Source organism: Hemitrygon akajei, chromosome 10 (genome assembly GCF_048418815.1).
Source record: "Hemitrygon akajei chromosome 10, sHemAka1.3, whole genome shotgun sequence".
NCBI lineage: Eukaryota > Metazoa > Chordata > Chondrichthyes > Myliobatiformes > Dasyatidae > Hemitrygon > Hemitrygon akajei.
This window is the reverse complement of record NC_133133.1, coordinates 159,121,355-159,134,565: the sequence shown is the minus strand read 5'-3', so window position 1 is coordinate 159,134,565 and position 13,211 is coordinate 159,121,355. Positions and strand designations below refer to the sequence as shown.

Genomic DNA, 13,211 nt, shown 5'->3' with positions numbered 1-13,211 from the left:
TACTCTTGTTCCCCTGATCTGGAACATCTAATGGTTATGTGCTGACCATTCTACTTACCAAGAGAATTCTCCTCCCGTGATCTTGCCCACAGTTTCTATACCACCAAAAACCAACATTAACCAGACACTCGAGATTTTGAATGCTGCCATCATCAAACAAGGAACAGCCCACTCTAACATCTATTACAAACCCATGGACTCTCACAGCTACCTGGACTACACTTCGACCCACCCTGCTGCTTGTAAAAACGCCATCTCCTTCTCTCAACTCCTCCGCCTCCGCCACATCTGCTCTCACGATGAGGCTTTTTATTCTAGAACAAAGAAGATGTCCTCCTTTTTTAAAGAAAGGGGCTTCCCTTCTTCTACCATCAACGCTGCTCTCAACAACATTCCTTCCATTTCACACACACCCACTCTTACCCCATCCTACCGCCACCTTATCAGGGATAGGGTTCCTCTTGTCCTTACCTACCACCCCACCAGCACATAATTCTCCAAACTTCTGCCACCTCCAACTGGATCCCACCACCAAGTACATCTTTCCCTCTCCACCCCGCGCCCACTTTCTGTTTTCCAAAGGGATTGCTTCCTATGCGACTCCCTTGTCCATTCATTCCTCCCCACTGACCTCCCTCCTGGCACTTACCCTTGCAAGTAGAACAAGTGCTACACCTGCCCCTTGACCTCTTCCCTCACTATCATTTAGGGCCCTAAACAGTCCTTCCAAGTGAGGCAACACTTCACCTGTGAGTCTGTTGGGGGTCATTTACTGTGTTCGGTGCTCCTGGTGTGGCCTCCTGTATATCAGTGTGACCCAACATAGATTGGGAGACCACTTCGCCAAGCATCTACACTCCATCTACCAGAACAAGCGGGATCTCCCAGTGGCCACCCATTTTAATTCCACTTCCCATTCCCATTCCAATGTGTCTATCCACGGCCTCCTCCACTGTCATGATGAGGCCACACTTAGGTTGGAGGAACAACACCTTACTGTCACAACCATGGATCTCAGTCTGTTGGGGTTCCCAGGTTTCTCAGTCTTTCTGGATCCCCGAGTCTCCCTGCCTCTCGAGTGCCCCAAGACTCCCTCTCGAGTTCCCCGGGTTTCTCGAGTCATCCCTGGATCTTGAGTTTTCAGGTCTTCCGGGCCATCAGGTGCCAGTTATAGGGGGTGGGGGGAGGGGTTCCTGTAGTGACTTCTTCAGGTCTGTGCAGGGCATCAGAATATTGGGCTCTGAGGTTTTCAAAGAGCATCTGAATTGGTTAATTGTTGCTTAAGAGCAGTTATTAATGGTTTAAGAGTTCCTTGTGTTTTTCTCGAGTGACTCACTCTTTGTAATGCGGTTTCCTGATGCTTTCTGTTTAAGTTTAGTTTGATAGGCTCAGGGATTCTGTGTTAAGTTTTATTGTTGAAGCAGATGCCTGATTAGTTCTGATTGGAGGGTCCTCATTTTGAGAAAGATCTGTTTCATGGTGTCACTTTGTCGAGCTACCTCTGTAAAAGTCTTGTTTCTGTCTCTACGTGGAAGTCTTGGGCTCCAATTTTGGCAGTGCACACCATGGCACTTATCTACCAGCATTACTGAAGGACATCTTGGACAAATCCTTCAGTCCAGACTTCCAGAGGACACAGGTCTGTGGTGCCTCAGGGGCTGTGCCTAGAGAGCGTGGCCCTGTCACAACCACGGATTCGGCAGCGCAGCAGATTCGGTGCTGAAGATTCAGATTCAGTAGTGAAGATCTGTGCTGAATATCTAGGTGGAGTGTTCATCAATATCCTTAATCCCTCGCTTCAGCAGACTGAGGGACCCACCTGCTTCAAGCAGGTATCATTTTCACTGGAGCCTAAGAATTTGGTAAACTGCCTCAATAACTATCACCCAGTAGCTCTTATATCCACTGTGGTGAAGTGTTTTGAGAGGCTGGTGATGAAACATATCAATTCCTATCTGAGATGCAACTTGGATCCACTCCAATTTGCCTAGCAGAGCAAAAGGTCCACAGCAGATGCCATCTCATTGCTTCTCTACTCAACCCTAGAACATCTGGACAGCAAAATGCATATATAGGATTCTCTTTATTGAATATAGTTCAGCATTCAATACCATCATCCCCTCAAAACTAATCAATAAGCTCCAAGTCCTATGCCTCAATACCTCCTTGTTCAATTGGATCGTCAATTCCCTCACTTCCAACTGGTAACACTATCTCCTCCACAGTCTGCATTAGCATAAGTGCACCACAAGACCTGGCAAGTGGTGCCACAACAGCAATCTCTCACTCACTGACAGCAAGACCAAGGAGCTGATTATTGACTTCAGGAGGGAAAAAACGGATGTCCGTGAGCCAGTCCTCATCGATGGAGATTATACTGACAGCTTACACCACAGCCCTTAAACAGAAAATCTCACAAAAAGTGGTGGATACAATCCAGTCCATCACAGCTAAAGACCTCCCCAATGCTACATGGAGCGCTGTTGCAGGAAGCAGCATTAGTCATCAAGATTCCCACCACCCAGACCATGCTCTCTTCTTGCTGCTGCCATCAGGAAGAAGATACAGGAGCCTCAGGACCTGCACCATCAGGTTCAGGAACAGTTATTACCCCTCAACCATCAGGCTCCTTAACCAGAGGGGATACCTTCACTCAACTTCACTCACACTATCGCTGAACATTTCCACAACCTATGGACTCACTTTCAAGGACTCTTCATCTCATGTTCTTGTTATTAATTGCATATTTATTATTATTATTTATTTTTCTTCCTTTTGTATTTGCAGTTTGTTGTCTTTTGCACATTGGTTGTTGTCTGTCCTGTTTGGTGTGGACTTTCATTGATTCTATTGTGTTTCTTGGATTTATTGAGTATGTCCGCAAGAAAATGAATCTCAGGGTTGTATGCGGTGACATATATATGTACTTTGATAATAAACTGACTTTGAACCTTTGTATGTCCCATACCTAATGCAGTGAGATGTATGTTTGGTGAAGAATTGGTTGTAACTCTCCAACAGCAAAGCTCTATATTCCAAAAATGCAAATCATCACTTGGTTCGTGATATCTTTAATTATTTTAGAATTAATAGAAAAAAAACATGCATGGTAATAATGCATCTTCATTTTTCCTAAAACCCATCCAAATAGGAAAACACCTGTGGTACTGTTACATGCCGGTAAAACAAGATTAATGAAAGAAGAGAGAAGCAGGTAAAGACTGCACCAACACAAACCCAACACTGTCCGTTTCTCTCCTTCATTGCATGAATTGCATCTGTGAGAATCGCATTAGTGGAGCAGTAGGGTGGGACAGGACAAACTGTAGTGAATTAAGAAATGCCAATAACCAGAGCAAAATACTGCAGATGCCGTAAATGAGAAACAATTGCATAAAGTTAGGGAGATAGCGGATCAAGCAGTACCCCATGGACAGGGAAACTAAGCTAGGATTTTTGAAAGGAGCATTTTAAGTAAACTGGCAAATAAGATGGCTAACCAAGTCTCCCAAACAAGGGCAAGACCTTAGTGCTGTGATTCAGAGACAATAGCCTGGGAAATGAAAGTCAGGAAGTTTCTCAGTACCAGAAATGGAGAGCTCAGGGACTGGTATTAAGATGTCAGCCGAAATGGATATTTATAGATCTGCAAGCTGAGAACCTCATGGCTTCCAATGATATAAAATGTCAAGGGTTAACTAACAGGGTCCATACATATAAGCAGTGGTGTTAAAAGGTTCTCTGGACACAAGTAATGACAACAGATGAAAAAACATAAAATGTGGCTGATGATCATGGACAACTGCACATCTGGCCCAGATGCAACCGTGTTTACATTTTTATTCATAATGATAATGATGATGTAATAATATTTACTTACCAGAATAAGCCCTGAGATCAAGGATGATGTGCCTGTCAGAGCAACGTAGAATTTGGGGGTTAATGTATTCAAAAACATACTCACTGCAAAAGGAAGAGGAGAAACATGCATTAACATAAATCTTCAGAGGCAGAGCTACAGGACTTAATAAAATGTCTTGAGCTACAATTTCATCCAACCATAAAAAGCATACAACTACATTGCATTGATTATGCACACATATCAGAAATGTAACTGTTCTTTTGTACAGATTGTGATAGCGAATACGCTTTGGAATGCAGTACCGATTTTAGAGCATGACAACTGGTTAATGGAATAAGCGTACAGGTTCGAGAACTCCCATATTTGTATAAGAGCTGGAAATAAAAAGGCAGTCTCAGCAGTTGTAAGGTGAGCCAGTTACTGCAGGGACCCAACAAGTTCACTTATCCTTTCCCTTCGTGAATGGGAGCCTGGCTAACAGGTGAACAGCTCTTAACCGACCACAAGTCCATCCGGCAGTGGTCAGCAGAGAATGATCTGCAAGCCTGCTGAACCCTGTGGAATAACTTCCCAAGCAGATTGTCATAAACCACTTGGCACAATGCCTCATCACCAGCAAGTGTCAAGACCTCACCTCCCTGGCAGTGAGAAGGGCCCTCACTGCCAGATCTTTCCTGCACGGTCAGTGTCCTACTGCCCTCAAGATGACTATGATGGGGATGAGACAATCACCCACCTCTCTGTGGAATGTATTTGCAAAGATGATCTGGGAAAGGATGCAAGGGTCTGTGCCAAGGCTCACCTAAATTATTTAATCACCTATTATTTAAATAGGGAGATAATTCAAAGTTCTGAGATGCAACGGGACTTGGGAGTCCTCGTGCAGGATACCCTTAAGGTTAACCTCCAGGTTGAGTCGGTGGTGAAGAAGGCAAATGCAATGTTGGCATTCATTTCTAGAGGAATAGAGTATAGGAGCAGGGATGTGATGTTGAGGCTCTATAAGGCACTGGTAAGACCTCACTTGGGATACTGTATGCAGTTTTGGGCTCCTTAATTAAGAAAGGATGTGCTGACATTGGAGAGGGTTTAGAGAAAATTCACTAGAATGATTCCGGAAATGAGAGGGTTAACATATGAGGAACGTCTGACCGCTCTTGGACTGTACTCCTTGGAGTTTAGAAGAATGAGGGGGGGGACCTCATTGAAACATTTCGAATGTTGAAAGGCATGGACAGAGTGGATGTGGCAAAGTTGTTTCCCATGGTGGGGGAGTCTAGTACGAGAGGACATGACTTGAGGATTGCAGGGCGCCCATTCAGAACAGAGATGCGAAAAAAAATTTTTAGCCAGAGGATGGTGAATCTATGGAATTTGTTGCCACGGGTGGCAGTGGAGGCCAAGTCATTGGGTGTATTTAAGGCAGAGATTGACAGACAGACATACTTTATTGATCCTGAGGGAAATTGGGTTTCGTTACAGTCGCACCAACCAAGAATAGTGTAGAAATATAGCAATACAAAACCATAAATAAATAAATAATAATAAGCTAATTATGCCAAGTGGAAATAAGTCCAGGACCAGCCTATTTGCTCGGGGTGTCTGAAACTCCGAGGGAGGAGTTGTAAAGTTTGATGGCCACAGGCAGGAACGACTTCCTATGACGATCAGTGTTGCATCTCGGTGGAATGAGTCTCTGGCTGAATGTACTCCTGTGCCTAACCATTACATTATGGAGCGGATGGGAGACATTGTCCAAGATGGCATGCTTTTTGGACAGCACCCTCTTTTCAGACACCACCGTCAGAGAGTCCAGTTCCACCCCCACAACATCACTGGCCTTACGAATAGGTTTGTTGATTCTGTTGGTGTCTGCTACCCTCAGCCTGCTGCCTCAGCACACAACAGCAAACATGATAGCACTGGCCACCACAGACTCGTAGAACATCCTCAGCATTGTTTGGCAGATGTTAAAGGACCTCAGTCTCCTCAGGAAATAGAGACAGCTCTGACCCTTCTTTCGTTGACCCTTCTACATCACTGTCAGCTTCTCACCCAGCAGAGCAGGGCGGATGGTATCGAACGCACTGGAGAAGTAAAAAAACATGACCCTCACAGTGCTTGCCGGCTTGTCCAGGTGGGCGTAGACATGGTCCAGCAGGTAGACGATGGCATCCTCGACTCCTAGTCTATCAACTCCTAGTTGATAGTATCTGAGTAGTCAGGGCATCAAAGGTTATGGTTAGAAGGCGGGGGAATGGGACTAAAGGGGAGATTGGATCAGCTCATGATGAAATGGCAGAGCAGACTCGATGGGCTGAATGGCCGACTTCCGCTCCTTTGTTTTATGGTTTTATGCTCTAAAGCAGCCAGGAAACAAAGGACCCTCTGATCTACAGGCTATTCCCTGGGGCACATACATACCAAGGCAGCCATCAAGCGCTCTGAAACATCAGCTTAGTGAACGATGCATTTTCGTATTCCCAAAACTTGTTGAGATGTCTGTAGCACATTCCAGACGAGGAGTGCACGCTAGAGGACAAAATGAAGCTTGGTGCAGGCAATACAAAGGTTTTGCCGGGAAGAACTGCAATCTAAGGTCCTGCTGCCATTCGTCACTGAGGACTTGGTCCTATGTAACAGCTGCATGCACACTTAAGGCAATGCTCCCCCTAGGGTGTGCGTGCGTGTGCACGCACTCATCTTTTGCTAGTAGTGCACGGAGGAATTTAAACTGCACAAAAAAGGTTGTCACCCTCTACATGTTAAGTATATCTCACAATCGTACACAATCACATTTCGTTTTCTGGTTCTGATGCAGACAATGTCAACAACGAGGAGTCTGCGATGATTTGTCAGCAGATTTTAGATCTGGCTTATTTACACTGTTCTTATTGAAGAAATTATTGATTCACTATGCTGAAATCCAAAGAGGCAAAGGGTGTGAAGTGTAAAAGAACTGGTAGTTCATTTAAAGCGGAATAGCTTAAGGCAATTGTCACGATACAAAAGGTGCTGGAGAATTTACAGGTGGGAAAAAGTGGAGTGATAGTTGGAAACTTTTCTTTTTAAAGCATCATTTAGCAAGCAAATCACACATGGACAGTGTGCAAAAGCTCCAGCGAGAAAATTCTTCATTACCCGCGACAGGCCTGCCACATGTTTTGTGAGAGTGCAGATGAACGAGTGAAAACGATCATACCCAGAGGAGATCAAAGTTCTTATTGACAGTGTTTTGCTAGCTGTTAAAATGAATACTTCTATATACAAAGTTCAGTGCACACACATTGCTGTCACTGGGAAGAAAATTGCACAGCACAAGATTTTTGCACACACTGGTCATTACAAATTAGAGGGAACATTACTTGATGGGTGTATAGTTCAAAGAGGAAATGTGAGTAGCATTGGTGATTGGCACAGAGTGTATTAACTTGATGACACTATGAATGTCGAGACCTAGACAATACTGTAAATGTACTGACTCTGAATATAAAGAAAGCTATTTGCTGTTTTGTATTTCTCATACATATTTTCTATGAATAAAACTTACTTTTTTAAAAAAAGATTAGCTTTTTATTGCTCTGAACTGGGCAACAAAATTAGTTGCAACTGTGTATTGTAGAGGATGGCATTCCACGTCCATTATTTTCAATGTTTATTGGATCAATATGTTTAGAGAAGAACAGGCACAAAAAGGTTCAGGAGAAGCTTCCAGCCAAATTATTGATGCATAAAAGTACAAGAGCCCTTTGGGTATTAATAGTCATGTTGCTGGTGAGAAATCCTTATCATGAGTCTTGTAGAACATGGAACAGTATAGCCCAGTACAGGACCAAAGTTGTGCCAAACTTTAATCTACTCTAAAATCAATCTAACCTTTCCCTCTCACATAGTTCTCCATTTTCATTCATCTATGTGTCCATCCAAGTCTCTTAAATGCCCCTAATGTATATGCCTCTACCATTACCCCTGGGGTATACCTCATCCGGCCTCAGGGACTTATCTACCCCAATGGTTTTCAGAAGTTCCAGCATGCCCTTTTTTAATGTCAACATGTTCCAGCATATCAGCCTGTTTTACACGGTTCTCACTTTCATCAAGGTCCCTTCTCACAGGAGAGGTCCTTAACAAAGTAAAGTATCATTAAGGTCTTACTATCTCTCTAGTCATCCTTCTGTTCTTCACGCATGTGTAGAAGTGTACAAGCATGCATGTATAGTTTTACAGACTGTATCAACGAGTGCATTCTAGTTTTAAACATTTGAAGCATGCTGCAAAAACAGACTTTGATCATATCTACTGAAGTAGCCTCATAGGACCTGATACAGTCCAAACATTCCTGTTATCAGACACTAAGTGCTCATGAAATAGTGCTTCATCTTTGCCTGAAGAGCAACATCGACCATATTAAATTCTGACTGACACTGACTCAGGATGTTTACCTTCTACCAGGGGTTCCAAACCTGGTGTCCACAGACCCCTTGCTTAATGGTACCGGTCCATGGCATTAAAAAGGTTGGGAACCCCTGCCTTATACTGGAGCAAGCCCCAAAGATATCAGGGCTTAATGACCTATGATGTCGACATCTCAGTAAAGATGCGTGATAAACAAAGTCTGCTGATTTAAAACACCCTCAAGTATTAACTGAAGTCAAGAGTTCACAAATTTATAAGAACCATTTGATATCAAGGACTTTTTGCTTGCAAACCAGAAATGACGGAATGTAAATCAGAAGGAAATATATAGTTGAACAACAAATATCAACAATTAATGGAAACTCCTGTACAATTCTCTCAAGATGAATGAATTTTATAACAAGTGTAACTGTGATGTACTGACAATGCCCTTTAAATGACTGCTCCGATGGCAATGTGGCTTCAGCAAAGCTAATTCAAGTACATTTTAAAAAATTCAAAGTTATGACCTTTAAAGACCTTTTTGCTCTTCAGATATATGGAATAGACAATACAGATTACACTTTGAGCAGCTTACAAATGGCACAAAGACCTTTTGTTCTTTTGTTGAGATGAATTATTAATATACAGAGCGCAAAACCCTCAACAGAGATTTGGGCAAATGTCTGGATCTCGTGGGATTTCTGATACACATGCATGCATGTGGAAAGCATGCATCTGCTTCATGTAGAATCTAGTCATAGTATCTCAGCTCTTATTTTGGAGTTAGGTCTGCTACAGGTCATCCCTGTTCATCTCAGTGAACAGAAATAACAGAGACAGGCCAACTTAATTTTTAACAAGAGAAAATCTGCAGATGCTGGAAATTTGAGCAACACACTCAAAATGCTGGAGGAGCTCAGCAGGCCAGGCAGCATCTATGGAAAAAAGTACAGTTGACGATTCGGCCCATGTGTTGCTCCATTTAAATTTTTAGTTAATTTATATTTTGGGATTTTTGAACATTTAAATATATGGTATATATAAACGTACTGTTTTTTTTCAGTTTTCATTAACTTTGAAACATCATTAGCAACCCACACAAAGCGCTGGAGGAACTCAGCAGGACCTTCATGGTCCTGAAGAAGGGTCTCCGCCTGAAGCGTTGACTGCTTACTCTTTTTCATAGATGCTGCCTGGCCTGTTGAATTCCTCCAGCATTTTGTGTGTGTTGCTTGGACTTCCGGCATCTGCAGATTTTCTTGTGTTTGTTAAAAAAATTTTTTTAGCAGTTTGAATTTTTAAATTAATTTTGCAACATTTTCTTGCGACAGCCAACTGAACATGACATATGGCTTTACTGCTGTCAGAGTTCACAGCCTTCTTGAGGATGGGTTTGATGCTCGCCTGTCTTGTGTCACTCACCACCCCCACCCTGATAATAAAACCAACATCACCATCATCATGGGATTAATAAGTGGTGGGAGCAGGCTTTATCCTCATAAATATGGCCAACTGGCATTACAGAATTCTCTCCAAGTCAAAAAGTGAGCCTGTGCAGCTTGCTGCTGACCAGGAATTCAGCGCAAATCATTTTAATTTACAGATTTAAGCACTGGAGGTTGACTTACTTGAGTTCTTAGCTTATACACATATATAACGCTATTTGTATTGAGGTTCATTTTGTAAATATTTGAGCTTCCACTTGCTAGCCATTTTAATCCACCCCAATCCCACACTAACCTGTCTGTCCTCAGCCTCGTCCACAGCCCGTGAAAGATGAAAAAATGAAAGACAAGAAAAAAATATAAATATTTAATGTTTTCAAAAATTCAAGATTTGAAAACTGAACTATTAAAGCAAAATGTTATTATTCAATTTGAAGTATCTATAATGCTAAATCACTTCTAAGGAGCAAATTCTAAATGTTCAGTTTGTAGACTTCATTGCACTGAGTTTAAAATGATCCATACCTTGGTGCCAACACAAGGGGGCACTAATGATTCAGTGTGCGGGACAAAAGAACTCATGAAGCCAATTCACAGACAGTGGCGGATGGCGGTAGGCACTGCCAGAAGTGGGGGCAGAGCCAGATACATTAGGGAGATTTCAGAGACTCATACATAAGCATGTGGATGAAAGAAAATAGAAGGTTAAACGAGAGGAACGGTTTAGATTGACCTCTGAGTAGGTTAAAAGTTCAGCACAACATCATGGGCTGAAGGGCCTGTATTGTGCTATAGTGTTCCATATTCTAATTCAATGCGTTAAAATGCAAGACCATTCTCCTTCCTAAAACATGACAAAAGACAACATAACGCTGTACAGTTCCATTTAAATCCTGTGATACTTTATATGAAACTATGGAAATACACAACATGCTGTTTAGCTATTTAATGATTACAGCTCAGTTCTCAACACTATCATCCCTTAAGTAATAATCACCAAGTTTCTAAACCTGGACCTCTGCATCTCCATCTGAAACTGATTAATCAACTGCCTCATCAGGAGACCACAGTCTGTGTGGATCAGTAATAACGCCCCCTCCTCGCTGATAATTAACCTCAAGGATGTTTGCTTAAACACCATCTATAAATTTGGAGGTGATGCCACTGTGTTGGCAGAATCTCAGACAGTGACGAGTTGGCATAAAGGTGTGAGATAGATCGGATGGTTGAGTGCTGTTGCAACAACAACCTTTCACTCAACATCAGCAAGACCAAGGAATTGGTTGTGGACTTCAGGGAAGGAGAAGTCGGGAGACAACACACCCGCCCTCATTGAGGCATCAGCGGTGGAAGGGGTGAGAAGCTTAAGTTCCTGGGTGTCAACAATTCAGAGGATCTCACCTGGTCCCTCAACACCAGCTCCATAGCAAAGAAAGCCCAACGGTGTCTCTACTTTCTGCGAAGGCGGAGGGAAGTCCATCTCCCACCCCCCATCCTCATCACATTCTACAGGGGTTGTATTGAGAGCATCCTGAGCAGCTGCATCACTGCCTGGTTCGGAAATTGCACCATCTCGGATCGCAAGACCCTGCAGCAGATAGTGAGGTCAGCTGAGAAGATCATTGGGACCTCTCTTCCTGCCATCATGGACATTTACACCTCAAGCAGCATTATGAAGGACCCCACGCACCCCTCATACAAACTCTTCTCCCTCCTGCCGTCTGGGAAAAGGCTCCGAAGCATTCGGGCTCTCACGACCAGACTATGTAACAGTTTCTTCCCCCAAGCTATCAGACTCCTCAATACCCAGAGCCTGGACTGACACCTTGCCCTATTGTCCTGTTCATTATTTATTGTAATGCCTGCACTGTTTTGTGCACTTTATGCAGTCCTGGGTAGGTCTGTAGTCTAGTGTAGTTTCTTCTGTGTTGTCTTTATATAGTTCAGTGTAGTTCTTGTACTGTGTCATGTAACACCATGGTCCTGAAAAACATTGTCTCATTTTTACTATGTACTGTAAATATCAGTTATGGTCAAAATGACAATAAAAGTGACGACTTGACTTGATACAATCATGAATAAGACACATCAGTAGCTCTACTTCATTGGGATTTTCAGGAGCTTTTCTACACTCACACGGTGGAGTGCTTTCTGACTGGTTGCATCATAGTCTGGTATGGGGGCACTAATATTTAAATATTTTCCAAAGAATTTCCCTGTTGCAGCAGATCTCTTTTCCCTCGTGTTTTTATAGCAGGTACAAAATTCACTGATTAAATTTTTCTTTTCCTAATTTACAGAAAACTATGATCATAGAACAAAGGATTATTAAACTGCATTTATAAATAGCTAATGGTGAAATAGCTTATATATTTATAGTCAGTAGTCATTTATATCAATAGTTAATAACAAAACCTGAGAACAAGCAATAATAGGAAGACTGGAACAAATTACGGGGTCATGCGGAATAGGAAAATAATTTGGAAACAAATATCAACTCAGTTAAGTGGAAGATAATTTATTTTAGAGGAAGGACAGAGGAAAGCACATTACCTAGAGTTCTGGGTCTAAGTAGTCTAAACAAAGGGGTCATCAAGTACAAATACACCTCATACCACAGGCCACAATTTAGCAAGCATATGAAGCACGGGGGTCTATTTTTAGAAGAACAGAACTGAAAAGCAGGGAAGTTATGCTCAACAGATATCAAAAGTCAGGTAGGCCACACACAGGAGCACTGCAGACAGTTTTGGTCGTCATATTATATAAAGGATACTTTCTCCTGAGTGATGGGAACTCATGGATGACCTCACAGAAATATCAGAAATTACCACAGGTTTGATAAATGGCTACAGAGAAAATGTCTTCACGCAGTGGGAAGAGTGTGACTGAAGCCACAATTATACATAGAAACATAGAAAATAGGTGCAGGAGTAGGCCATTCGGCCCTTCGAGCCTGCACCGCCATTGTATGATAATGGCTGATCATCAAACTCAGAACCCTGTACCTGCTTTCTCTCCATACCCCCGATCCCTTTAGCCACAAGGGCCATATCTAACTTCCTCTTAAATATAGCTAATGAACAGGCCTCAACTGTTTCCTGTGGCACAGAATTCCACAGATTCACCACTCTCATACGTTGTTCACCAAGAAATCCAACTGCAAAATCAGAAGAAATTTCTTGACCTAAGCAGTGGTGAGAAGATGAAACTTACTACAGGGAACAATTGAAGCAAATACTATACAAATGTTTATGGAGAGGCCAAAAATTAATGCAAAGGAGATTATGCTGACAAATACAACTGAAACCCTATGCGTGGTAGGTTGAACTGGCTGCCTGCTTCTCTGCCTTTCCACCATCTATAGTGGAAGTTTCAGGAGCATGGTAGAATTTCCTCCATTTGCCTGGACTTAAGGACCTGAGTTACAAGGGGAGAGTTGAATAGATCAGGACTTTATTCCCTGGTGTATAGGAGAATGAGAGATTTGATAGAGGTATAAAAAA

General features: G+C 42.6%; 1 protein-coding gene across 10 annotated transcripts in view; it reads right to left on the bottom strand.

Annotated features, from left to right (window-relative positions):
* The window catches only part of LOC140734874 (suppressor of tumorigenicity 7 protein homolog), a 191,826-nt gene that overhangs the window by 48,438 nt on the left and 130,177 nt on the right, over positions 1-13,211 (bottom strand). For 8 of the 10 annotated variants that reach the window (XM_073059510.1, XM_073059511.1, XM_073059516.1 and 5 more), the window contains one exon: positions 3,881-3,963. In XM_073059510.1, the coding sequence (XP_072915611.1) occupies positions 3,881-3,963 (83 nt within the window). The remainder of the gene's footprint in view (positions 1-3,880; positions 3,964-13,211) is intronic. The other 2 variants (XM_073059515.1, XM_073059520.1) reach the window with 1 other exon arrangement.